This window comes from Dama dama, chromosome 19, assembly GCF_033118175.1.
Source record: "Dama dama isolate Ldn47 chromosome 19, ASM3311817v1, whole genome shotgun sequence".
Classification (NCBI taxonomy): Eukaryota; Metazoa; Chordata; class Mammalia; order Artiodactyla; family Cervidae; genus Dama; species Dama dama.
Window position 1 is genome coordinate 9,325,139 of NC_083699.1, and position 27,370 is coordinate 9,352,508.

Genomic DNA, 27,370 nt, shown 5'->3' on the forward strand with positions numbered 1-27,370 from the left:
TGTGAGAACTCGAAGATTACAGCTTGCTGCTGAACAAGCATCAACAAGAGAATGTTGAATCCCATGAAATAAATATACCCCACATCCAAGGGCAAAGGAGAAGCCGCAGCAAGATGGTAGGAGGGGCAAAATTGCGTTTAGAATGAAACCCATACCCACCAGAGACAGTCAGAGAGCTCAAACAAAACCTTCTGCACATCTGGGAAACTCCCCAGAGACTGAGCCAGACCAGCCTTTGAGGGTTTGAGTGTCTCCTGTGGAGGTACAGGTCAGAGGTGGCCTGCTGCAGGGTCAGGGGGTCTGGGTGAAGCAGACCTGGTTGTGGCATAAGCCCTCTTGGAGGAGGTCACCATTAACCCCACCATGGAGCTGCCAGAACTTACACAGAACTGGAAAACAGACTCTTGGAAGGCACAGATAAAACCTTGTGCACACCAGCACCCAGGAGAAAGGAGCAGTGACCACACAAGAGACTGACCCAGACTTGCCCGTAAGTGTCCAGGAGTCTCCTGCAGAGGTGTGGGTTGGAGATGGCTTGCTGCAGGGTCAGGTCCACCCAGTGCAGCAGTTCATGCGTGGGACCTTTTGAAAGAGGTTACCTTTATCTTCATTACCTCCATCATGGTTTGGTCTCAGATAAAACAACAGGGAACACAGCCACACCCATCAACATAAAGTTGGATTAAAGATTTACTGAGCATGCCCCCTTCTCAATCAGGACCAGACCCAGTTTCCCCTTCAGTCAGTCCCTCCCATCAGGAAGCTTCCATAAGCCTCTTATCCTTATCCTTATCTTATCCTTATCTATCAAAGGGCAAACAGAATGAAAATCACAGTCACAGAAAACTGAAGGATCTGATCACATGGACCACAGCGTTATCTAATTCAGTGAAACTATGAGCTATGCCTTGTAGGGCCACCCAAGTCAGACAGGTCTTGGTGGAGAATTTTGACAAAATGTGGTCCACTGGAGAAGGGAATGGCAAACCACTTCAGTATTCTTGCCTTGAGAACCCCATGTTCAGTTCAGTTCATTTCAGTTGCTCAGTCATGTCCGACTGTTTGCAACCCCATGAACTGCAGCATGCCAAGCCTCCCTGTCCATCACCAACTCCTGGAGTCCACTCAAACCCATGTCCATCAAGTCGATGATGCCATCCAACCATCTCATCCTCGGTCGTCCACTTCTTCCTGCCTTCAATCTTTCCCAGCATCAGGGTCTTTTCAAATGAGTCAGCTCTTTGCATCAGGTGGCCAAAGTATTGGAGTTTCAGCTTCAGCATCAGTCCTTCCAAAGAACACCCAGGACTGATCTCCTTTAGGATGGACTGGTTGGATCTCCTTGCAGTCCAAGGGACTCTCAAGAGTCTTCTCCAACACCACAGTTCAAAAGCATCAATTCTTCAACACTCAGCTTTCTTTATAGTCCAACTCTCACATCTATCCATGACCACTGGAAAAACCATAGCCTTGACTAGACTGACCTTTGTTGGCAAAGTAATGTCTCTGCTTTTTAATGTGCTGTCTAGGTTTGTCATAACTTTCCTTCTAAGGAGTAAGCGTCTCTTAATTTCATGGCTGCAATCACCATCGCAGTGATTTTGGAGCCCAGAAAAATAAAGTCAGCCACTGTTTCCCCATCTATTTACCACGAAGTGATGGGAACAGATGCCATGATCTTAGTTTTCTGAATGTTGAGCTTTAAGCCAACTTTTTCACTCTCCTCTGTCACTTTCATCAAGAGGCTCTTTAGTTCTTTGTTTTCTGCCATAAGGGTGGTGTCATCTGCATATCTGAGATTATTGATATTTCTCCCTGCAATCTTGATTCCAGCTTGTGCTTCCTCCAGCCCAGAACAGTATGAAAAGGCAAAAAGATAGGACACTGAAAGATGAGCTCCCCAGGTCAGTAGATGCCCAATATGTTACTGGAGAGCAGTGGAGAAATGACTCCAGAAGGAATGAAGTGTGTGTGTGTGTGAAGTCGCTCAGTCGTGTCCAACTCTTTGTGACCCCATGGACTGTAGCCTAACACGCTTCTCTGTCTATGGGATTTTCCAGGCAAGAGTACTGGAGTGGGCAGCCATTTCCTTCTCCAAGAAAGAATAAAGAGACGGAGCCAAAGCAAAACAACACCCAGTTGTGGATGTGACTGGTGTTCAAAGTAAAGTCCAATGCTTTAAAGAACAATATTGGATAGGAACCTGGAATGTTAGGTCCATGAATCGACATAAATTGGAAGTGGTCAAATAGGAGATGGCAAGAGTGAACATGGACATTTTAGGAATCAGTGGACTAAAATGGACTGGAATGTGTGAATTTAACTCAGATGACCATTATATCTACTACTGTGGTCAAGAATCCCTTAAAAGAAATGGAGTAGCCCTCATAGTCAACAAATGAGTCTGAAATGCAGTACTTGGGTGCAATCTCAAACATAACAGAATGAACTCTGTTCATTTCCAAGGCAAACCACTCAGTATCACAGTAATCCAAGTCTGTGCCCCAACCAGTAATGCCGAAGAAGCTGAACAGTTCTATGAAGACATACAAGACCTTCTAGAACTAACACCCAAAAAAAGATGTCCGTTTCATTATAGGGGACTAGAATGCAAAAGTAGGAAGTCAAGAAATACATGGACTAACAGGCAAATTTGGCCTTGGAGTTCAGAACAAAGCTGGTCAAAGGCTAACAGTTTAGCCAAGAGAACGCACTGGTCATAGCAAACACCCTCTTCCAACAACACAAGAGAAGACTCTACACATGGACTCTACACTATCGCCAGATAGTCAACACCAAATTCAGATTATTATATTCTTTGCAGCCAAAGATGGAGAAGCTCTACAGAGTCAGCAAAAACAAGACTGGGAGCTGACTGTGGCTCACATTATGAATTCCTTATTGCCAAATTCAGACTTATATTGATCACCTAGAAAGACTATTATCTCTTCTAATATTTTCTCATGACTTTTTTTCTCTCTCTTCTCCTATTGGGACTCCTTAAATGCAGATATTAAGGTGCTTGATGTTGTCCCAGAGATCTCTTAAGCTGTCCTTATTTCTTTTCACTCAATTTTTTTTTTCTGTTCAGTGGCAGTGATTTACACTACTGTTTTCCAGCTGATTCATTTTTTCTTCTGTATCATTTAATGTATTCTAGATTCCTTCTAGTGTATTTTTTCATTTATGTATTTTTCTTTTCTGGTGGTTCTTATATTTTCTTACTCTTTGTTAAAAAGCTAATTTCTCTCTTGATGCATCCATCCTCCTTCTAAATTCTTTGATCACCTCTACGATCATTACTCTGAACTCTTTCTCAGGTAGCTTGCCTATCTCCAGGTCACTTAGTTCTTCTTGTGTTTGTCTTTTTTTTTTTTTTTTTAATATTTATTTATTTGGTTGCACTGGCTCTTAGTTGCAGGCTACAGAATCTTTGATCTTCATTTCAGCATGCAGATTCCTTAGTTGCAGCATGTAAACTCATAGTTGTGGCATGTGGGATCTAGTTCCCTGATCAGGGATCGAACCCAGGCCCCCTGTATTGGGAGTACAGTCTTAGCCACTGAGCCACCAGGGAAGTCCCTTCTTCTGTGGTTTTATCTTGTTCCTTCATCCAGAACATATTCCTCTGCTGCCTCATTTTGTTTAAGTTGCTGTGTGCATTTTTATGTATTTTGTAGGTTAGTTATATTTCTTGATTTTGGAGAAGTGGCCTTCTGTAGGAAATGTCCTTTGCATCCAAGCAGTGTTCTACCTTCTCATCTCCCAAGCTATATGCTCTAGGTTTTCCCCCTAAGAGGGCTGTGTGTGTCCTCCTGTTATCATGGACTGACTAGGTTAGCTGTCTGGTAGGCCTGGTTGGCTCCTAATTTGGTTGGTTGTCAGGCCCTGCCTTGTGCAGATGCTGCTGACTGCTCTTTAGCAGGACTTGGTCATGAGATGGATATTTGTAGAGCCCTTGGGTTCCCTGGAGCTAGTGCTGGCCCACTGATGGGTGGTCAGGGTCCACCAACTGTCAGGTAAACAGGTAAAGACAGACCCTGGCGTGAGTGCCTACTGTTGGCAGGCAAAGCTTGTTTCTAGAGTCTGACTGCAGGGCCCAGGGATCCCAGGGCTCATTTTAGATCATTGATGGAGGGGGGCCAGTTCTTGATACAGTTGAGTGTGTGGTCAGTATGTCCCAAAGTTGGCACTGGCTTGCTAATGGGAAGGGCAGGGCCTGGCTTTTCCCAGGGTCTGGTGTGATTTATTGTTGGCAGTCTCATTCTGCAGTTGCAGGATCATAGTTCTCTTGCTTCTGGTGTCTGCGCTCTAGTAGGTGAGGCTGGTCTAGAGGCCTCTGCAGGCCTTCTGGCTAGAAGGGCTGGCACCTGCCTACTGATGGATAAAGCCAGGTCTCGACCCCTCTGGTGGGCAGGACCATGTCTAGGCAGCTTTGGGCTCCAGAAGTCCTTAGGCAGACTGTCTGCTGATGGGTGGGATTGTATCCCCACTCAGTTGTTTGGTCTGAGGAATGGGTGTGTCCAGTCTTGGCTCTAACAACCCACCATGGCAGCTGCCAGGAATGTTCATGGACCTGAATGTTCACAAACGTATCTACCACCAGTGTCTATGTCCCCAGTGTGAGCCTCAACCACCCCAGGGTCTCCAGTAGACTCTCCAGGACCAGCAGGTAGGTCTGGCCCAGGCTCCTATCAAATTACTGCTCTTGCCCAGAGTCCTGATGTCCATGAGATTTTGTGTGCACCCTTTAAAGATGGAGTCTCTATTTGTCCCAGTCCTGAGGACTCCTGCAATTAACCCTATTGACCTTGAACGTGAAATACTCTGGGTGCTCATCCTCCCAGTGCCATACCCCTGGGCTGGGGAGCCTGGTGTGGAGTCAGAACTGCCACTCCTGTGGGACAACCTCTGCTATAATTATTCTCCAGTTTGCGGGTTGCCCACCTGGAGGTTATGAGGTTTGATTATATCATATCTCTGCCCCTCGTACCCATCTTGTTGTGGTCCCTTCTCCCAGTCTTTTTCAGAGATGGTTGTTCTGCACTTAGCTGTAGGTTTTGGAATGCTTGTGAGAGGAAGCGCGCTCAGGTTCTTAATACTCTGCCTTCTTGGCTGCTCCTCCCCCGCCCCCAACCTTTCCAATTTTCACTCTTAAAGTCTTCCTTCACTCCTGTCTTTGTGGAGGTCTCTCCTCCAATGCTTTGCCCGAGTAAACTTTTCACTAGTTTCTGGAGTTCCTAAGTGGACTTTTCTTTCTTTTGTGCTTCATCTAGTTTCACTTGCTCTTTGGGGCCCACATGTAGAAGCTTTGTACCCAGCTCTTCAAAGTAGAGTTGTTTGTTCAAAAATCTGTATTTCTTTAACTTTGTACCTATATGAAATGAATGTTCACTCAACTTATTGTGTTAATTATTTCATGATGTGTGTAAGTCAAATCATTACACTGTACACCTAAAACATACAGTGCCGTATGTCAATTATTTCTCAGTAAATCTGGAAGAAAAAAGAGACACTTTCTCTAAATTTAAGATTACAGTATAGTTTCCAGAAGTCCAACAAAACAAACTCATTTTAGCTTAAAGAATATTTTTCAGATTTTGAGGTGAAGATGAGGGGAATATATGCTAACAAGAAAGTCAATATTATCTCTTGAAAGCGGGGGGGAACCCAGAAATGTCATTTTCTTTTCTAAATCTTCACTAGATGAAAGAAAATTAGTAACACTTGGTTTACTTATATTAACTTTTTATCCAAAAGCCCAAGAGTCCTGTATAGTGGTGATCTTAGATCAAAAAAGTATATCCTACATTAGTTTCTCTGCCTCCCCGTAGTTTGATTTCTTTTCAAGTTGCAGCTGTCTTGTATTTGCTCTTGCATATATTTCTTAATGCTAAGTGAAATCAGATGAGGAAATAAGATCAAGTCATTGTGAAAAAGATCTCAAAGTTGCACAAGTCTTTAAAATTTATAGACCCTACTTTGGTTTCCCAAAGTCTAACACAAAGCAAAGAAATTTACTGTACTATACATTTTATTTATTCTGATATATATGTGTGTATATATATTACATATCAATATAAATAATTCCAACAGCAATCAGAATTAAAATCACTATTTACAAATTCTTCAGAGTAGATTTTAAATAGATTTTTTTGTTTGTTATATTGACTTCAGTGTAAGCCAAAGGTTGTAGAAATATATGTTTTAAAGGCAATATTCTTTTGAATATATATTTTAGTGAACTTGAGCAGGAAGGAGCAAAGCCTCCATTTGTTAACAAGTTGTTAGTATTTTCTACTTTGTTACATTGGTTTTCCATCTCTCTTACCTCTGCTTCTTGCTGTCCTCAAAGGCATATGAGTCGGGGACCCATGAATTATCGATGTGTGTATTATAATAGCATAGAATTCACCATGACTAAATTAGTGCCAGATTCAGAAAGAGAGCAAAAACATTTGTGTAATCTTTAATTTAAAAAGAAATTCGTGGATTTCAAAGAAATAGCCTGTGTTAGTATTTTTGATGTATGTCCAAGCTGAGGTGATATTTTAGGAAAGTTAGAGAGATGGCTTAGAGACAGTGGTTCTCAGACTTGAGCAACTGTACATTAGATTCACCTTGTCAAGGAAATCTTGTCAAAACACTGATTGCTGGGCCTACCCTCAAAGTTTCTGATTCAGTAGCCCTGGAGTCCAACCAAGTATTTTCCTTTCTAACAGGTTTCCAAATGATGATGATACTACTTGTTAAGGGACCAAATTTTGAGAACTACTAGAACAAGAAATACCCAGAGACTTGGTATAGTTTTATCATTTTGGTTTTTTTGGGTTTATTTTTTTGTAGAATTGTATCTGAATTTTTTTTTTTTAACTGGAAGATAATTGCTTTACAATTGTGTAAATCAATACAACAACATGAGTCAGTCATATTTATATTTATATGTATGTATATTTATACATATGTATATGTATATTTATATGTATCCCCTCCCTCCACCTTATTCTGCCACTCTAGGTTGTCATGGAGTGCCAGGTTGGGCTCCCTGTGTTACATAGCAACTTCCCGCTAGTTACCTTACACATGATAGTATATATATGTCAATGCTACTCTCTCAATTTATTCTACCCTCTCCTTCCCCTACTGTGTCCATGAGTTTGTTCTCTACATCTGCATCTCTGTTCCTACCCTTCAAACATGCTCATCAGTACCATTTTTCTAGATTCCATGTATATGCATTAATATATGATATTTGTTTTTCTCTTTCTGTCTTACTTCCCTCTATAACAGGCTCTAGGTTCATCCACCTCAGTAGAATGGACTCAAATCCACTCCTTTTTATATCTGAGTAATATTCCATTGTATATATGTACCACACCACAACTTCTTTATCCATTCAACTGTCCATGGACATCTAGGTTGCTTTCATGTCCTAGCTATTGTAAATAGTGCTGCAATGAACATTGGGGTACGCGAGTCTGAATTGTGATTTCCTCAGGGTATATGCCCAGTAGTGGGATTGCTGGATCATATGGTAGTTTTACTCTTCGTTTGTTAAGGAATCTGTGTGTGTGTGTGTGTGTGTGTGTGTGTATGCTCAGTCATGTCCAACTCTTTGTGACTCCATAGACTGTAGCCACCAGGCTCCTCTGTCCATGGAATTTTCCAGGCAAGAATACTGGAGCCAGTTGCCGTTTCCTTTTCCAGGGGATCTTCCCAACCCAGAGATCAAACCCACATCTCTTGCATCTCCTGCATTGACAGGTAGATTCTTTCCATACTCTTCTCCATAGTGGCTGTATCAGTTTACATACCCACTAACCCTGCAGTGGGGTTCTTTATAACCCACATCCTCTCCAGGATTTATTGTTGGCAGTTTTTTGTTGATAGCCATTCTGTTTGATGTGAGGTGATATCTCACTGTATATTTGAATTGCATTTCTCTAATAATGAGCGGTGTTGAGCATCTTTTCATGTGTTTATTGACCATCTATAAATCTTCTTTGGAGAAACGTCTGTTTAGGTCTTCTGCCCATTTTTTGATTGGATTGTTTTTCTGATATTGAGTTGTATGAGCTACTTATATATTTTGGAAATTAATCCTTTGTCAGTTGCTTCACTTGCAATTATTTTCTCCCATTCTGATGGTTGCCCTTTAATCTTGTTTATTGTTTCCTTTGCTGTACAAAACTTTTAAGTTTAATTAAGTCCCACTTTTTTATGTTTCTTTTATTTCCATTTCTTTAGGAGACAAATCAGCCTTCCTTGATAGCTCAGTTGGTAAAGAATCCACCTGCAATGCAGGAGACCCTGGTTTGATTCCTGGGTTGGGAAGATCCCCTGGAGAAGGGAAAGGCTACCCGCTCCAGTATTCTGGCCTGGAGAATTCCATGGACTGTATAGTCCATGGGTCACAAAAAGTCAGACATGACTGAGCAACTTTCACTTTAGGAGGTAGGCCAAAGAAGATCTTGCTGTGATTTATGTCAGAGTGTACTGCCTGTGTTTTCCTCTAAGAGGTTTATAGTTTCTAGCCTTACATTTAAGTCTCTAATCCATTTTGAGTGTATTTTTGTATATGGCATTCATAAATGTTCTAATTTTATTCTTTTACATGTAGCTGTCCAGTTTTCCCAGCACCACTCATTGAAGAGACTGTATCTTTTCTCCATTGTATATCATTGTCTCCTTTGTCAAACATAAGGTGTCCATAGATGCATAAGTTTATCTCTGGGCTTTCTATCTTGCTTCATTGGTCTGTATTTCTGTTTTTGTGCCACTGTCATCTTGTCTTGATAACCGTAGCTTTGAAGACAAGAAGCTTGATTCCTCCAGCTCGGTCTTTCTTTCTCAAGATTGCTTTGGCTCTTCAGGGTCTTCTGTGTTTCCATACAAATTGTGAAATTTTTTGTTGTAGTTCTGTGAAAAATACCATTGGTAGTTTGATAGGGATTGCATTGAATCTGTACATTGCTTTGGGTAGTATAGTCATTTTTACAATATTGATTTTTCCAATCCAAGAACATGGAATATCTCTCCATGTGTTGTCTTTGATTTCTTTCATCAATTTCTTATAGTTCCTTGCATACAGGTCTTCTGTCTCTTTAGGTAGGTTTATTCCTAGGTATTTTAATCTTTTTGTTGCAATGGTGAATGGGATTGTTTCCTTAATTTCTCTGATTCTTTCACTGTTAGTGTGTAAGAATGCAAGGGATTTCTGTGTATTAATTTTATATCCTGTGACTTTACAATATTCATTGATTAGTTCTAGTAATTTTCTGATAGCATCTTTAGGATTTTCTATGTACAGTATTGTGTCATCTGCAAACAGTGAGAATCTTACTTCTTCTTTTCCAATCTGGATTCCTTTTTTTTTTTTTTTTTTTTTTCTTCTCTGATTCCATGGCTAGGACTTCTAAAACTATATTGAATAACAATGGCAAGAAAGGGCACCCTTGTTTTGTTCCTGATCTTAGAGGAAATGCTTTCAGTTTTTCACCATTGAGAATAATGTTTGATCTAGGTTTGTCATATATAGCCTTTATTATATTGAGGTAGATTTATTTCCTATTTCCTGGAAAGTTTTTATCATGAATGAATGTTGAATTTTGTCGGAAGCTTTCTCTGTATCTATTGAGATGATCATATGCTTATCTTTCAATTTGTTATATGATGTATCACATTGATTTGTGTATATTGAAGAATCCTTGCATCCCTTGGATAAACCCCATTTGATGATGGTGTATGATCCATTTAATGTTTTTTTGGATTCTGTTTGCTAGAATTTTGTTGAGGATTTTTGCATTTACGTTCATCAGTGATATTGGCCTGTAATTTTCTTTATGTGTGGCATCTTTGTCTGGTTTTGGTATCAGGGTGATGGTGGCCTCATAGAATGAGTTTGGGAGTTTTTCTTCCTCTGCAATTTTCTGGAAGAGTTTGAGCAGGATAGGTTTTTGCTCTTTACTAAACATTTGGTAGAATTTGCCCATGAAGCCGTCTGGCTCTGGACTTTGGTTTGTTGGAAGATATTTGATCAGTTTTGATTTCAGTGCTTGTGACTGGTTTGTTCATATTTTCTATTTCTTCCTGGTTCAGTCTTGGAAGATTATACTTTTATAAAAATGTGCCCCTTTCTTCCAGGTTGTCCACTTTATTAGCATATAGTTGCTCATAGTAGCCTCTTATGATCCTTTGTATTTCTGCATTTTCTGTTGTAACTTCTTTTTCATTTCTAATTATTGATATAGTTTTAAACAGAAGGAAACTTCTTCATCAGATTTCTCTTTCAGGACACACACACACACAGCCACATAGAGTTTATTTTCTTTACTAAATGATGCAAATTCCACTAGATAGAGCCTAGTGGGAATAACAATGATAGTAGTGAGTTACTGAAAAGTAGTAAATAAGATTTAGAGGGGAAGTATAGGGAAGGGTTTAAAAGGTGGTTTGAGGTGTAAGTTTTATAATACAGAGTACACTGACTTGCAGGCTTCTTGGGTGGCTCAGTGGTAAAAATCTACCTGCCAATTCAGGAGACACAGGAGACGTGTGTTTGATCCCTTGGTTGGGAAGATCCCCTGGAGAAGAAAATGGAAACCCACTCCAGTAGTCTTGCTGAGAGAATCCCATGGACAGAGGAGCCTGGTGGGCTGTAGTCCATGGGGTTGCAAAGAGATAGACCAAACTGAGCATGTATGCACACTGACTTGACATAAACCAATCCCTACCCAGACAACAACAAACAATAAAACTTTGGATACTTATTTGCAAGATGATTCATACTACCTAGATCTCTGGTCTGGTTATAAAACACATTTTTATCAGTTTGCTTGGGGAAAAAACATATCTGTTACACTCTTCTATCACACTATGGGCACAAAATGTTGAGTGGTTTTGTCAGAGATCAGTCCAATTAATTACAATATGATTGACAATTACTGAGCCTTTAGGTTCCCATCATTCTTCAAGTTCTTCTTCTACAAGCGGTCACTAGTTCATATACCATCTGTCCCAAGGGCATGCATGCATGCTATACTGCTTCAGTCGTGTCTGACTCTTTGTGACCCTGTGGACTGTAGCCTGCCAGACTCCTCTGTGCATGGGATTCTCCAGGTAAGAATATTGGAGTGGGTTGTCATGCCCTTCTCCAGGGGATCTTCCTGACCCAGGGATCGAACCTGTATCTCTTACACCTCCAGCATTGGCCCACGTGTTCTTTACCACTAGCACTACCGGGGAAGCCCCAAGGGCAGAGGAGTTCTAACCATTTTTTCCAAAGCTGGGTATTGAGTCAGGTTATTGTTTCCTAGACTAAGATGATTAATTGGAAGGTGCTGTTTTCACTCCCTGGGCTATGGCCTTCCCCTAAAAGACAAAACTCCAGTGATAACTGCTAAGCAAAATTATCTCAGGCAGTGTGTTTCAAATGCTTCTCAATAGCTAAATTTCTTACTTTGACATCAGTGAAAACTCAGACATGGTTTGAAAATGTAACATGGAGCTTTGCCCGCCACTTGACCTTGGATTTGCTTTTCTCCAGGTGATGCATCACAAAACCTTGCTGTCTCTTTGACTCTGTTCTGTCCCTATGACCTGACATGTTTACACACCATGCCCCTTTTCTTCTCAAAGAAGAAACTAACTGTCACTAACTGTGGCCATAGAATTACAAAGATTGATGAGTTGTCGCTGCTGCTGCTGCTATTATTTTAAAACCTCTTTGGATTCCTGGATTACAGTCACCACTAAAATGTCCACTGATTTATTTTTTCACTTTTCTCTAAAGTGAATTTTATGTAGATATAGTTTTTATAAAGTCTTCTAAAGGATTATTTTTGCATAATATATAAGTCCCAAGACTGTGAGGCAAAGTCCCTAAACATCAAAGTTTTTAAACCATCACCTTCTGGAGATGTTTACCAGGCGGCCCCCAGGGAGACTTTCAGAGCTCCCACATCACTGTTGCTTGACACCGTTCTCAGTGGATACACAGTGAAGACTGGAGGGAAAGTGAATACCTCAGCCGTAGAAGAAGAAAAAGAAAAGGGGGAGGGAAAGGGGAGGAAGAAAGGTAGACTATTGGGCATCTCACACCAAGCAAAGCTACTCAGAGTGTTTTAAATACATGAAGATATGGTCTGCGTGTGAGCTAAGTCTCTTCAGTCACATCAGACTCTCTGCAACCTCATGGGATCCCACCAGCCTCCTCTGTCCATGGGATTCTCCAGGCAAGAATACTGGAGTGGGTTGCTATGCCCTCCTCCAGTGGATCTTCCTGACCCAGGAATTAAACTCACATCTCTTACGTCTCCTGCATTGGCATGTGGGTTCTTTACCACTCACGCCATGTGGGAAACCCAAAGGTACAGTCTAATGGGATATGAAAATATAAGCAATAGACATGTGCAGCGGCATAAATAAGGTCTAAGTCATTTGTAGGAGTACAGTGCTGGCTACAGCTCTACTAGGCTTAAATACGCAGACTTCAAGATGGAACTGACTGTGGTAGAAATAATATGCAACATAACATAGTCATCTCCAGCCTCAAAAGGAGATTTCCTGGGTTCAGGTTCTAATACCCAAGGAGATTTCTTGGGTTCAAGTTCAAGTTCTTGGGTACAAGTTCTGACACAGTCTAACTGTGTGACTAGAAATTGTTACTTAACCTCTCTGAATCTCTCTTCATCTTTAAATGGACATAATAATCACCCCAATTAAGAAGGCTGTCCTAAAGAGTAAGTGAGCTAACACATGAAAAATGCTTAGAACAGTACCCGGCATGTGATTCAGAGCCCTTGGTCAAGAATTTAAGTTATGCTGAGCTGGTAACCAGCTATGAGACTTTGGACAGGTCCACCTTCATAAGTCTCATAACACACACCTAGATACACATACCTTTCATGAGAATCAAGCAAAATAATGTATGACAGTATTTTTACAATTATAACATACAAGCTATTTTGTAATTGCATTGAAATGATTTTGGATTGATACCCACTAAATTGCTAAAAGTGGTTGGCTACCTCTGAGGAAGGGAGTAGAATTGGAGATAGGTGAAGGGAATCTAAGCTTTTTACTTTCTTCTGTATTGCTTGAAATGTTTGGGAAAAGAGGTCACTTTTTACACATGTAGCTTTTAGTGATAGTCTTTTTCATATGTTATTGTTAGTGAGGACTAGGTAAGCATTGAAAACCCTTGACATATAGGGATTTTAGTTTTACTTCTAAGCACAAGTATCTCTGTACAGTGATTCACAATGTGGAAACCCTCAACTCACTCTCTGTATCTGCAGATATAGAGAAGGGTTTAAAGTTCTATGTCCCTTTGCTTCTTGGAGGAGACTCATGTTGAGACAAAATTTAAAAGCTGGAAGGAAGTAGTTGTATAAAATATAGTTTCTGGGAAAGGGGGTGGTATGTTAGGGCCAAGAGTGGTTCTTTTCTGGAACACAATGTACAAAATGGGCTTAGAACAGGCAGCCCAGATATAGCTGTTCAAGAACCTTTAAATTCTATGATACAAGATGCCCTTATACCAAGGGACTTAGAAATCTAAGAGCTTGACCACATTGCATAAAATGAGACTGAAATAATAGAAAACAGAAAGGAAGTTAGAGAAAGGAGATAAAGTGATCTTGCTACAGAATTTAAATGTGGAGTTGAAGAAGCATGAAAATAGTGTTGCCCAGAAGAAACAAATGTAGGTCGATGGTTTCCTTCTTCTGAAATTTGGTGCATCTCACAGTATAGTTAGAAAAAAAACTGTAATTTGGTGATCATATAGCATAGTTGAAAAGAAATTTGGAATTTGGAATCAAAGGACATAGTTTCAAGTTCTGGTTGTATCAATATTAATTATTTAATCATGAACAAGTCTCAATATCTCTGCACTCCTGTTTCCACAGCATGGAGATGATGACAACTTCTACTTCAGGGAGTTACTAGGTGCAATAAATAAGAATGTATGTAAGAAATAATGAGGAAAATTGTGATATTAATAATAACTAAAATAATCCTTTATACTAATTGGACATTTAGTAAGTGCTAGATGCCCTGGTGGCTCAGTCCTTAAAGAATCCACCTGCAATGTGAGAGACCTGGGTTCGATCCCTGGCTTGGGAAGATCCCATGAAAGAGGACACGGCAACCACTCCAGTGATCTTGCCTGGAGAATGGACAGAGGAGCCTGGCGGGCTGCAGTCCACGGGGTCATAAAGAGCTGGACACGACATGACTAAGCACTAGATGCTATGCTAAGAGCTTCACACACTTGTGTCTCATGAGGCTGTTTGATTAAAGGTAATGTTCAGGCATTCATTCATTCCATTCCTTTGACATATATCTACTGGACATTTTCTAATTATACCCAGTGAATCCTACTTTGTCACATATCCTACATTAAAAAAGTTTAGTACCTAGTGAAAGGTTGCTGTTGCAAGTAGTGTGCCAGGATTAGTGACCTCCAGAGGAGAGCATTTCAATCCCGGGCCAGAGACCAGGCTTGACCACTTGCAACATTTTGTGTAACAGAATCTTATTAAAGCATAAGAAAGATAGAGAAAGCCTCTGACATAGACATCAGAAGGGAGCGGAAAGAATTTTGCTATTTTTTAGCAAGGTGTTTTACGTCTGTTTGTGGCTGCTAATCAGTAAGAGAGACACCTCAAGGCTGAGGGAGTTTCACCAGGCTTCTCTCCCACAATATGCATTTTTGAGATAGAATGGCCTGAGGTGTGTCATCCCCAGCCATAAAACAATTGACAGGAATTCTGGTTTGTTGAGTCATTATCAGCTGATTATCATAATAATTATGATTATCATTATCATAATAATCAGTCATTATCAAGGTTTGAGAAAAGAAAAAAAGTTAGTTTTAGGTGGAACCACTTTGGAGAAAGGCAGTTTCCAAAGTAAATACATAGTTTCATTAACACAGCTTAAGAAAAATATTTCCGTAGGAAAAACGAATTGGTTAGTTCAAGGCAGAGCCAGATATCCTCAACACAGAATTAAAAGAAGTGTCTTTTAATTTTGTATAGAGAAGGGAAGAAAAACATCTGCCACTTGCAGTTTATTTCCTCCTGCCGCTTGGGGACCTCTGGCCTTCCTACCTGTTACCCTCTCACTAGTAAGGGTTCCATTCCCACTATTTGATTAAGGATGCAAAAGGGAAAAGATCTCACTCAGGAAGAACAAAGAAGCCTGGGGGTGGGTGGGTGTGTGTGTGTCTGTGTGTGTGTGTGTGTGTGTGTGTGTGTGTGTGTGTGTATTTAAAGGTGTGGGTGGTCAGAGAAAACTCTTCCCAAGATGTCTAAAAATACTGAATTTTAAGTAATGTGGGTCAAACTGTGGGTCAAGCCACTGATTTTGAAATCATTTTGGTGAGTTGAAAATAGTACTTTTTAAATTGGAGGATAATTGGTTTACAGTGCGGTGTTGCTTTCTGCCATACAACAACGTGAATCAGCCGTAAGTATGCGTGTGTTCCCTCCGTCTTTACCTCCCTTGCACAGCCCATCCCCATCCCACTACTCGAGGTCGTCACAGAGCATTAGGTTGAGTTTCTTTTTATATAGTAACTTCCCACTAGCTATCCGCTTTACATGTGGTAATGTATGTGGCGTAGGCAGCACTGTTTGAGAACTCCACAAACAGCAACTTAGCCATAGACCACAACTATGAGAGCTGTGATGGGAGAGATGGGGAGAAGCGGGAGGCCATCCATGGTGCCTGGGAGAAACAGTGGGTCCTGAAGGGGAGAAGTGCTGACTAAAAGGAGCAGACATTTATGTACCCTCTTGGGTTCCTCATCAGGAGAGAGGCAACAGCCAGGGAAGTTTGACCTCCCAGTACTAAAGGTGATCCCATTACTCTGCATAGGCTACTGAAACCAGAAGTGAAGTGTTGCTTACCTATTACCTGAGTATAGGAAAAGTGAGCAGATATTAAATAAAAAGACAAGAGCAGAAAGGGAAAAAAGAAACTAGATGAATCTGGCTGCTTGCTTAAAAAGGCGCTTATAGTCTGACTCCAAAGCAATCTGTCCGTTGATTGTCAACAGGTTCAAAATCAAGTTTCTACCTTTAGGAAGATAAATGAGGAATACACCCAATGTCTTCAACATGCTGATGAGCTTAGCATGTTTGTTAGACTAAAGAAGTGTATTTTCTAAATCAGAATGCACCCTATCCTGAGTATACCTTCACATGGTGTAGTTGAGAGAAAATGTGGCTTTGAGCACATCAATATGCAAACCACTGAGAAGTCTATTTCCATTTACTTTACACTTTTGGACCAATTTTACAGAATGAGTAACTTACAAAAACTCAAAACGATTTCTCCATGATGCTGTTTCATTCAACATCAAGATTCCAGTCAATGTCCTATTTCTTTTAATATTCATAGGCATAGACCCCTAAAAGAACTTTGACATATATATTTGTGTCATTTGGAATTTTGAATTTTAAAGAGCATATATGCCCGGCCCAAGAAAATGACTGAAATGAACTTAAATCTAGAAGAATGACCAAAGTGTTAAACTCTGGACTATTTCTGACCTTCTGAAAAAATCCACAACTCTGGGCCCACTCCAGATTCATTCGGATGATTTATAAGAAATTGCATACCCATCTCACTCTTTGCAAACCAAGAAATCACTTTCAAACAAGAGTGGAATGAAAGTAAAATATTCATCCCTCTCAATCTCTGGGAAATGACCAACTCAAAATACTATTCTTCAGCTTTTGGTGTTCTTTCTTTTCCTATAAAGGAATCTTAAGCTAGTATATATTTTAAGCGGAATTCCTCTGTTTGTCCAAAAAGAAAAGAAAGAAAAAATGAGAGATCATGTCTGAGAAATAATAGTAGCAAAAATAAAGTATAGCAAATAAAACAGTAAAAGTAGGAGATAATTTCCTCAGAAAATAGAAAGAGAAAATTCATTTAAATACAATATCTACAGATGGATATTAGAGCAATCTATGCATATCTTCAGGGGATTGATTCCAGGACCCCTGCAGATACCTAAGTTCACAGACGTTCAAGTCCCCTGTATAAAATGGCATAGTATTTGCATATAACTTATGCACACCCTCCTGTGTACTTTAATTTTTATATATCTAATTTTATTTTAACTTTATATTGGGGTATAGTCAATTTACAATGTTGTATTAGTTTTAGGTATACAGCACAGAGATTCAGTTATACGTATATCCATTCATTTTCAGATTCTTTTCCCATATAGGTTATTGCAGAATATTGAGTAAAGTTCCCTGTGCTATACAGTGGGTCCTTGTTGGTTATCTATTTTATAGTAGTGTCTATATATTAATCCCAAACTCTTAATTTATTCACCCCCATACCTTCCCATATGGTAACCATAAGTTTGTTTTTGAAGTCTGTGAGTCTATTTCTGCTTTGTAAATAAGTGCATTTACCCTCTTTTAAAATTCCAATATAAGCTATATCATATATCTTTCTCTGTCTGACTTCACTTAGTATGATCATCTCTAGGTCCACGCATGTTGGTGCAAATGTCATTATTTCCTCCTCCTTTATGGCTGAGTAGGTTCCACTATATATATGTACACACCTTCTTTACACATTCATCTGTCTTTGGACATTTAGTTTGCTTCCATGTCTTGGCTGTTGTAAATCGTGCTACAGTGAGCACTGGGATGCAGGTGTCTTTTAGAATTACGGTTTTCTCCAGATAACTGCCCAGGAGTGGTATTGCTAAATCATATGGTAATTCTATTTTTGGTTCTTTAAGGAACCTCTACTGTTTTTTCATAGTGGTTTTACTAATTTACATTCCCATAAATGGTGAAGGAGGGTTCCATTTTCTCCACACTCTCTCCAGCATTTATTGTTTGTTAATGTTTTGATGATGGTCATTCTGACCAGTGTGAAATGATAGTAATATCTCATTGTGGTTTTGATTTACATTTCTCTGTTTTTAGTGATGTTGAGCATCTTTTCATGTGCCTCTTGGCCATCTGTATGTCTTCTTTGGAGAAATGTTTATTTAGATCTTCTGCCCATTTTTTTTAAACCTTTTATTTTGTATTGGGGAGAAGGCTCTTGAGAGTCCCTTGGACTGCAAGGAGATCCAACCTGTCCATCCCAAAGGACATCAGTTCTGAATATTCATTGGAAGGACTGATGCTGAAGCTGAAACTCCAATGCTTTGGCCACCTGATGCAAAGAACAGACTCGTTGGAAAAGACCCCAATGCTGGGAAAGATTGAAGGTGGGAGAAGAAGATGACAGAGGATGAGATGGTTGGGTGGCATCACCGATGTGATGGACATGAGTTTGAGTAGGCTCTAGGAGTTGGTGATGGACAGGGAAGCCTGGTGTGCTGCAGTCCGTGGAGTTGCAAAGAGTCAAACAAGACTGAGCAACTGAACTGAACTGACTGACAGCCAATAAACAATGTTGTGACAGTTTCGGATAAACAGTGAAGGGACTCAGCCATACATATACACGTATCCATTCTCCCCCCAAATTCCCCTCCCATCCAGGCTGCCACATTACACTGAGCAGAGCTCCATGTGCTAATCGGTAGGTCCTTGTTGGTGATCCATTTTAAGTATTGCTGTATGTACATGTTCATCCCAAACTCCCTAACAGTTTCTTCTCCCCAGCCTTCCCCTAGCAACCATAGCTCATTCTCCAAGTTTGTCTGTTTCTGTTTTGTAAATAAATTCACTTGCATCATTTCTTTTTAGATTCCACATATAAGGGATGTCATACAATGTTTCCCATTCTCTGACTTCAGAGAGTTTGATGTTCAGTTTGATACTCTCTAGGTCCATCCATGCTTCTGCCCATTTTTAATGGGATTTTATTTTTTATATTGAGCTAAGCTATTTGTATATTTTGGAGATTAATGCCTTGTCAACATCTTCATTTGTAAATATTTTCTCCCATTTTTCATTTGGTCCATTGTTTCCTTTGCTGTGCAAAAGCTTTTAAGTTTAATTAGATCCAATTTGTTTTTGTTTTTATTTTCATTATTCCTGGAGGTAGATACAAAAAGATATTGCTGTGATTTATGTCAAAGAGTGTTCTGTCTATATTTTCCTCTAAGAGTCTTATAGTATACAGTCTTACATTTAGATGTTTAATCCACTTTAAATCATTTCTAGGCTCCTTATAATACCTAACACAACATAAATACAATGCAAATAGTTGTAAATACAATGTAAATCTGTGTAAATTGTTACTGGCATGTAGCAAATTCAATTTGAGGAACTTTCTGGAATTGTTTTTCAAATTCTTTGTTTTGCAGTTGGCTGTATCCACAATGCAGAACTTGTGGGCAGAGAGGGCCAACTGTACTTGAAAACACTGCCCCAGGCCTTGTACACAGGGATCTCACCTCCAGCCTTCTGTTCTCTAGGGAATCTCCTCAGCTCTACAGGTTTGGTTGCTCATGATGAGTTTCCTTAGATATTTCAGAACTCTTTGAAATTTCTTTCTTTTCCCAGATATCAGTTCAGTTCAGTTCAGTCGCCTAGTCATGTCCGACTCTTTGCGACCCCATGAATCACAGCACGCCAGGCCTCCCTGTCCATCACCAACTCCTGGACTTTACTCAAACTCAAGTCCATCGAGTCTGTGATGCCATCCAGCCATCTCATCCTCTGTCGTCCCCTTCTCCTCCTGCCCCCAATCCCTCCCAGCATCAGGGTCTTTTCCAATGAGTCAACTCTTTGCATGAGGTGGCCAAAGTACTGGAGTTTCAGCTTCAGCATCAGTCCTTCCAATGAAAACCCAGGACTGATCTCCTTTAGGATGGACTGGTTGTATCTCCTTGCAGTCCAAGGGACTCTCAAGATAGTGAGTAATAAAAAGCTTTAAGAGGTTTTTATGTTTTATGTCTGAATACAGGGTATAGATTAATTAACATTTTTAGCTCTGACATCAATACATACCTTGATAGGGAGGGGCACAGAGTGATGGTTGTGATGATGTAAGGTGGGAAGTTATGCAATCAAAATGATAAACAGTTAACTCAGAGTCGTCTTCTCAAATAATTACATCTGCACTTATGTAAGCTGAAGATTTTGTAAATTTAAAGCATATAAGATTCTATGCCTTGGGAAATCTGTATGCTGCCACCTACATAATCCTACTGTTCACAGATCACTAATCACTAATTCTTTTAGAATTCCAATCTAGCTTACATTGCTCCAAAGACATCTAGAAAATCCAGTTAGAACATCAACACTGTGTATTCAGGAATATTGTAAGGGGGAAATTACCCATTTATTAGTTGTATGACACATTTATTAGTTGGGTATTTTGATATTTTGTGCTATAACTTGGAGAGATGAGAAATATATTCATTCATAAAGGGCTTAAATTTGACAGAAAAAATTCACATATATGAAAATATGAGTGAACAAATAATATGTCATTAATACTTCATGTAATTTAAAAGTATGATATAAGTTCATACAAAGTGCTGATTTTCTGTTGTAGCAATAAACAGAAACATGATTGAGGTTTACCAATATAAGCTGTCATTGATCAGGGTCTTATGTACCAGAGAAGTAATGCCTATATACACATACACATATATATATGATAGGTATGTTTCTAAACTTCTGTAATGACAAAAATCACCTAGGGAATTTATTTCTTAATAGGCCTTCTCTTGACCTACTGAAATGAGCTCTCCAGAGCATAAGTTTGAGAATCTGTCTTTTTAACAAATGATTCAATTGTTTAAGTTCAGGCAGGTTTAGCAAACATTGCAGTCTTCACAACAATTCCATGAAAACATTCTTCTTCTTTTATAGTTGAGAAAACTAAGGTTAGAAAGATTAATTAACTCCTCAAAGGACTCCTAAACTAGACTACAACAATCTGACTTCCAAAACTTTTGTTCTTTTCACTGCACTAAGCTTTCTTTGTTCTCTGAGCAAATGATCAGGTTGGATATGAAAACATAGCATTAAAATAATTATAGAAAAATTCATTTCTACTACTGCTTGAAAACAACATTACAATCTGTTTTAAAGTATTAAAGAATACTGAGCTCTTGAAGTAAGAAAGTCTTTGTTCAAGGTGGAAAGTTAAGATTTGTGGGAATGCTGAAGCTTTTGTGTTTCAGGGGGAAGTTGGACACACATTTGAACAAGAAATGAGATATCCTATAGCTTTAAAAAAAAACTAAGGAAAAGGCCCAGCATGTAGAGAGGAAAAATACTCTGGACTAAAGAAAAGAAAGTTGTTCTGACAAAGTACATAGGTTACCTTAATCTTGTTTTCTAACTCTAACCTAATGTCAGAACTCTGTGGTATAGAGGTATAAAAATGCAAGAAACCTGACCAGTCATGCAGGAATGATATCAGCAGAAAGAAGTAGAGAAAAACCCGTCTCTAGGAAGAAGAGCTAAAATATGAGATGTCGTCCATAACCCCAAATGAAAGCAGAGCCCAGCGGTAAAGAAGCCTAAAGCCTTCAGAAGGTTGGTGACAGCCCACAGGCCACTTCACCTATCAAGTCTTTTAACGGATTTCAGGAAATCCATTGAAATAGCATCTACAGTTTTGTTTGAATGTATGTGTTCTGAGAAAGCTATGGCTTTCATGGGTTTCTTATTAAAGTTTATCATACAGAAAGAGGTCAAGGGAATAGAACAACCATATTTTAAATTAAATTCAAACAATGTGAAGAAGGGGGCAAATGGTAGATGGTTTTGAAACCCTTACAAACCTCTGTAAGTATCAGGGAAGTCTAGAGCATTCAGGTCAGCAGTGTCCTGGCGAATGTTTAAAAACTGGCTGTCCAGTGGGGGAAAGCCCTGATTTATAGTACTTGTTGATTTCTGTGATGTAAATACTCCCACCGTGGCCAATTTAAAGCTGCCAATGAGATGGAGACTAACTTAGAAAATTCCTGAAAATTTAACAATTGGCTTTCCAACCAGATCCAGTGGTCCTCTGAATCAGGATGAGTTCAATCTTCTCAAGTCATGAGAAAACTAAGATTAGGTCAAGTTGTTCATGAGAATACTTGAGCCTAAGTTTATATACATTTTCTGTTAGCATTTTAAAAATACTGCTTTAAACAGACGTTTTTTAAAAGCTTTTTGAAATGTTTAATCAAGTCTATAAGATAAGAATTACTGAACAAAGCCAAAGCTTTCCCTAATTTTTTTGATAAGAGATTTTCCTTTTCTACAGAAAAATTAGTTGACTAGAAAAGGATGCTGTAGTTAATAAGGAAGAAACTGGGGCACTGATCCCATTCGTGAGGGCTCCACATTCATGCTCTAATCACCTCCCAAACTTCACACCCACTGCCAAATACCATCAACTTTAGGGGTTAGCTTTTCAACTTAAGAATCTTGAGGGGACACAAACATTAAAACCATAGCACTTCTAGAGCAGTGGTTTTCAAACTATGGATTTTGGACCAGGACCATCAGCATTACCTGAAAACTTGTTAGAAATGAAGTTATGAAGTTCTCAGCCATTTGTGGCTCCTCTGTTCCAGTATTTTTAATACATGCAGGTATGTGTGCATGTTGGTATAGCCCCTCCTTTCGTACACAAAAGTGAGCATAGATTGTTCTGTACCTGTTTTGGGTTTCTGTTTTTGTTTTTTCCAGAAATGACATCATATCACTATATAGAGACCCCCTTCATTCATTCCTTTTTCTACAGGAGTGGGTTGTCATTTTCCTCTCTAAGGGATCTTGCTGACCCAGGGATCAAACCCAGGACTCCCACATTGTAGGCAGATTCTTTCCAATCTGAGCCACCAGAGCAGAGAAGCCCTTTACAGACGCTGAAGTGCCACAGTATGTAGACTGACTACAGTTTATTCAGTTGGTCTTCTATTAATAGAGCAAAACCCTGGAAAAAGTCAAATATCTAATAGATAATGCTCTAATGGATAGACTTGTGTATATATGGTTTTGTATTTTTACCAGTGTATCTGAAGAAACATCAGTATTCTTAGAAGAGGAATAGCTGGGTCAAAGGTTAAACACATATGTAATTCTGGTACTTTGATTGCTAAATACGCCCAAAAGTATCGTATCATTTTGAATTTCTAAAAACAGTATACAAGAGTACTTATTTCCCCATAGCCTTACCAATATAAACTGTCAAATATCTTCATATTCCCCATCTGACAGGTGAATAATGCCTCTTCCGTACAGAGTTAATTACAGTTCTCTTATTATGTAAGAGTTTTAAGGGACAAAGTTTACATTTACATTTTGTTTTCTATGAACTCTCTCTCTTACTTCTAGCTTATTTCTTTTACATTTAATTTATCTAATGTTTTCCTATTGCTTATGCATTTTAAGTCATAGGAACATTTTTCTTACTCTTAGGTGATAAAGAAATTCATCTATATTTTCCTATAGTTCTTATTTGTAAATATAGTTCTTATTTTTTAAATATGTTTCTGAAGAGGTTCTTAGGTTCAAAGTAACAGTTCACAAATGTAAGTTTATAAACTGATGTCAAACATTGCAGTTATTTACATGAGAAACATTTAATAATCTGTCATTTCATGCTTTTCTTAATTCTTCTAAATGATGTCAATCTGAAGTCTTCTGGCCTGCATGATAAAATGTTCTATTAGTAAAACAAGTAAGATTATTCCTGGAGTAATGTATACTCTTCATGAATAAACATTCAATTATTGAAAACTTTACCTTTCTAAGAGAAGACAACATAAACCATTACGATGCATCCCACAATCCAACCAATTAAGAGAAGAATAGGGACCAGAAAGCGAGATAATGTAGCCTCTGCTGAAAAACAAGAGAAATCAGATTAGAACAGTCATGTTGGTATTAAATCTTCTGAATCAAGAGGATAAGAGGAAATCTGATATAATATCAAGGGAAAAAATACACTCTCTAATGACACCCATACATGATTATTATTTTCTTTTCTACAAAGGGTACTTGTGACTCAGCCGGGTATTTGAAAGAGAAGTGTGTGTGTGAAAGCCACCTGGTGGCTCAGATGGTAAAGAATCTGCCTGCAACGCAGGAGAGTGGGGTTCAATCCCTGGGTAGGGAAGATCCCCTAGGGAAGGGAAAGGCTGCGCCCTCTACTGTTCTGGCCTGGAGAATCCCATGGGCAGAGGACTGTGTTCAAACCATATGTCTTCCTTTTACAGTTAGGTGACCTTGGGCAATCCTGAGCTTGAACTTCCCAATTTGTAAAATACAGAGAGTGAAACTCATGATATCCACCTCCAGGAATTGTTCTAAGAATCAAATGACAGTGAGTAAGTGCCAAGACTTTGTAAACTCTAACCACCCTGTGTGTGTTTGCTGTATACAGAACACATTCCTGCATTTGTTCAGCAACACAGAGACCAGCTGTTTACACAGAAACCCTGGAAAGTGAGGTCATTCCTACTAAATAATCATAAAGTAGGGAAAGGTGTTGAAAACTGTTCTTTGATTTATCATTGGAAAAGAAAGCATTACACCTTACGTAATCATGTAATCACTCCTGAACAGAGGAAAGACCCCTATTTTTTCAACTGGTTCAGTATAGCAACCAACACTGATCCAACACACATATAGAAGACAAAACTATAATAACTCCTCTTGTGTTTCCTGCTTATACCCTTACCTGTAAAAAGGCAACTTATAAAAGTATTTTTTCACTGCATCTCAATCTTATTTCAGACACCACACAAAATAGTTCAAAACACAGAAAGACATCATATAGAATAGTGCCCTGTGTTAAAGGCTCAGATATATTCTTAACTGAAAGCACAATTAGATTTTGTGCAATTAGCTAACAAAGGAAATGCATATTCTTAGCAACTGCATTCCTATTACAATTTCCATCACTCTAAAAGTGAAGTTTTTTTTTTAATGCTGTTAAAATCATCAAGAAATGAGACACTTCTAAAATTTGGAGACACAATAGCAAATCTCCTGAAATTAATGTGAATTTTAATAGCTTATGTTTCCAGAATTGTTGGAGTCTCTCAACTCTCACAAGTTCAACAGCTTTACTTAGGTCACTCAAGGTCACACTGTGACCTTGCACAAAGAATTAACCACAACAATGTGAAATTTTTCTCTTTACCTGCCATGTGGCATTGCCTTAAGGATAAAGGGAACATTATTATATGCTCTTTGCTCTCATTTGGATAAAAGCCTTTTTATGAATTAAGGTACCATTACACTGGAAGTCACAATAATTTTTTTGAACTGTTTCTATATTGATTTAGTATTTTTTTCCTGGTTTCAAGGAACTTAGAATTAATACCAATATTTTAACTGAGCATTTGTATTTTATGCAAGCATATTTTAGTACAATTCTAAAATGTACATATGTACCACTACTTTTAGCACTTTTTAGTATCTCATTATTTATTATTCCTTGAGAAAAACAATTGTGCTTTTAAATACTCAGAGCATACCTGCATTTGTCTTCTGTTAACACTAGGACTTTAAGTTTTATTATAATCTGTAGCATTGGTTCAAAACAGGAATATAATAGAAATTGTAATAGGAATGCAGTTGCTAAGAATATGCATTTCCTTTGTTAGCTAATTGCACAAAAATCTAATTGTGCTTTCAGTTAAGAATATATCTGAGCCTTTAACACAGGGCACTATTCTATATCATGTCTTTCTGTGTTTTGAACTATTTTGTATGGTATCTGAAATAAGATTGAGATGCAGTGAAAAAATACTTGTATAAGTTGCCTTTTTACAGGTAAGGGTATAAGCAGGAAACACAAGAGGAGTTATTATAGCTTTGTCTTCTATATGTGTGTTGGATCAGTGTTGGTTGCTATACTGAACCAGTTGAAAAAATAGGGGTCTTTGCTCTGTTCATAGGAACATAACACTTGCATATGTCACTTACATCAATAGTACAAATTAGCACAAAATCTCTTTTTAAATATGAAGAATAATTTCAAAATGCTTCTCTCCGATCCTGAGCGTGCCCAAGCAGGTAGACTTATACGTATTAAGAACACTGTGCTCTGGGATAAGACTGTCCAGGTTTAAAACCTGGTGGCGCCATGCTCTGGCATATGATTACAAGCAAGTTACTAAATTTTGTTATGCCTTAGTTTCCTTATCTGTAAAATGAAATGGTGATATGAGATTGTTGTCAGGCATAAAAGCATTAATTTCCATAGACATTTAAAGCTTTCTTGGACACAGTATATATATTCAGCCCATCTTATTATTTTTCTTAGATATAAAAAACATTTAAAAATCAGAAGAAAAGAAATTCAGATGTGAAGCATCTTAGAAATGACTAAGCCTATTTTATTTATTTTTGACAGTCAGAAAACAGACACAGAACGGTAGAGGGATTTCCCCAAATTCACATGGCCATTTAGTAGCACATCCAACACAAAATTAAAATATCCTTAATTCTAGCCCAGCGTACCACCGTACTTCAAATTCAAATCCAGTACAACACTGGAGAATAACCTGCTTCTAACTCAATTTTCAAAACAAGTGTGAACAAATTAAACTCTCTTGTTTCTTTGAACCTTTCAAAGTTACTCATTTAATGTATAGATATGGTCCATAAATTGCATATCTAATGCATTTTTGCAGTCACACTAACATAATGTGGCTAATGCTCCTTTAGAAGCGATACCATGCTCTTCAGAATAACAGGGAAACAGAAAATAAACCTGGGAGCCTGAAATGTTTTTTGCCAAGAGGGTTGGATGCCTTAAATCTTACCTTTCTCAGCCATTCTTCCTGTTGTTGGGTGGGCTAGTCAGGGCCACGCTTACCTCTTTGTTATTGTTATCCAGTGTCTCTTTGAACTTTAAATAGATATGTGAAGAGTGTGGCAGCTGCCGGACTCCTGGCTGCCAACTCTCTGGGTGATGTAACGCACTGGAAAGCAGAACTCCTCTTTTTCTTTATCCAATTATTGTGGAGGAAACAAGGGACTACAGGATCTAAAGTTAAACTGAATAATCCTAACTCAGAGATATGCAGATTTTTTACTCCCTCAATGCCTCAGACAACATGAAGGAACTCTCCAGGGAAGTGGGTGTACAGAGGAAAGATGACATTGCAATTAGACAAGTCCTATTAAAGAAGAAGGGTGCTATGATGGAGGGAAAGGACTTTGAAGTTGGAGAGACCTGGCTCCAAATTCCAATTGTTATTTCTGTAATAAATGAAAGTAGCTTAACTGAGCATCCACCTCTTTAGTTTTAAAATGAACATACTAATACCTACCCAAGGAAGAAGTGTCAAAAAGATGAAAAAGCTATATAAAATTTAGACAATTCTTTATTACATTACAGAATGCAAAAGATAAAATAAATGGTGCCCCTTCCTATGAACCAATCTAAAAACAGAAAATTGTAATAT

General features: G+C 38.7%; 1 protein-coding gene across 1 annotated transcript; it reads right to left on the reverse strand.

Moving 5' to 3' along the window:
• Positions 1-23,131: 23,131 nt before the first annotated feature.
• STRIT1 (small transmembrane regulator of ion transport 1) lies at positions 23,132-26,785 on the reverse strand. Its single transcript, XM_061167854.1, has 3 exons — positions 26,726-26,785; positions 23,694-23,792; positions 23,132-23,596 (listed from the first exon to the last, which is right to left on the reverse strand). The coding sequence occupies exons 1-2, from the start codon at positions 26,736-26,738 to the stop codon at positions 23,698-23,700; spliced, it is 108 nt and encodes a 35-aa protein (XP_061023837.1). The 5' UTR covers positions 26,739-26,785; the 3' UTR covers positions 23,132-23,596; positions 23,694-23,697.
• Positions 26,786-27,370: the final 585 nt, after the last annotated feature.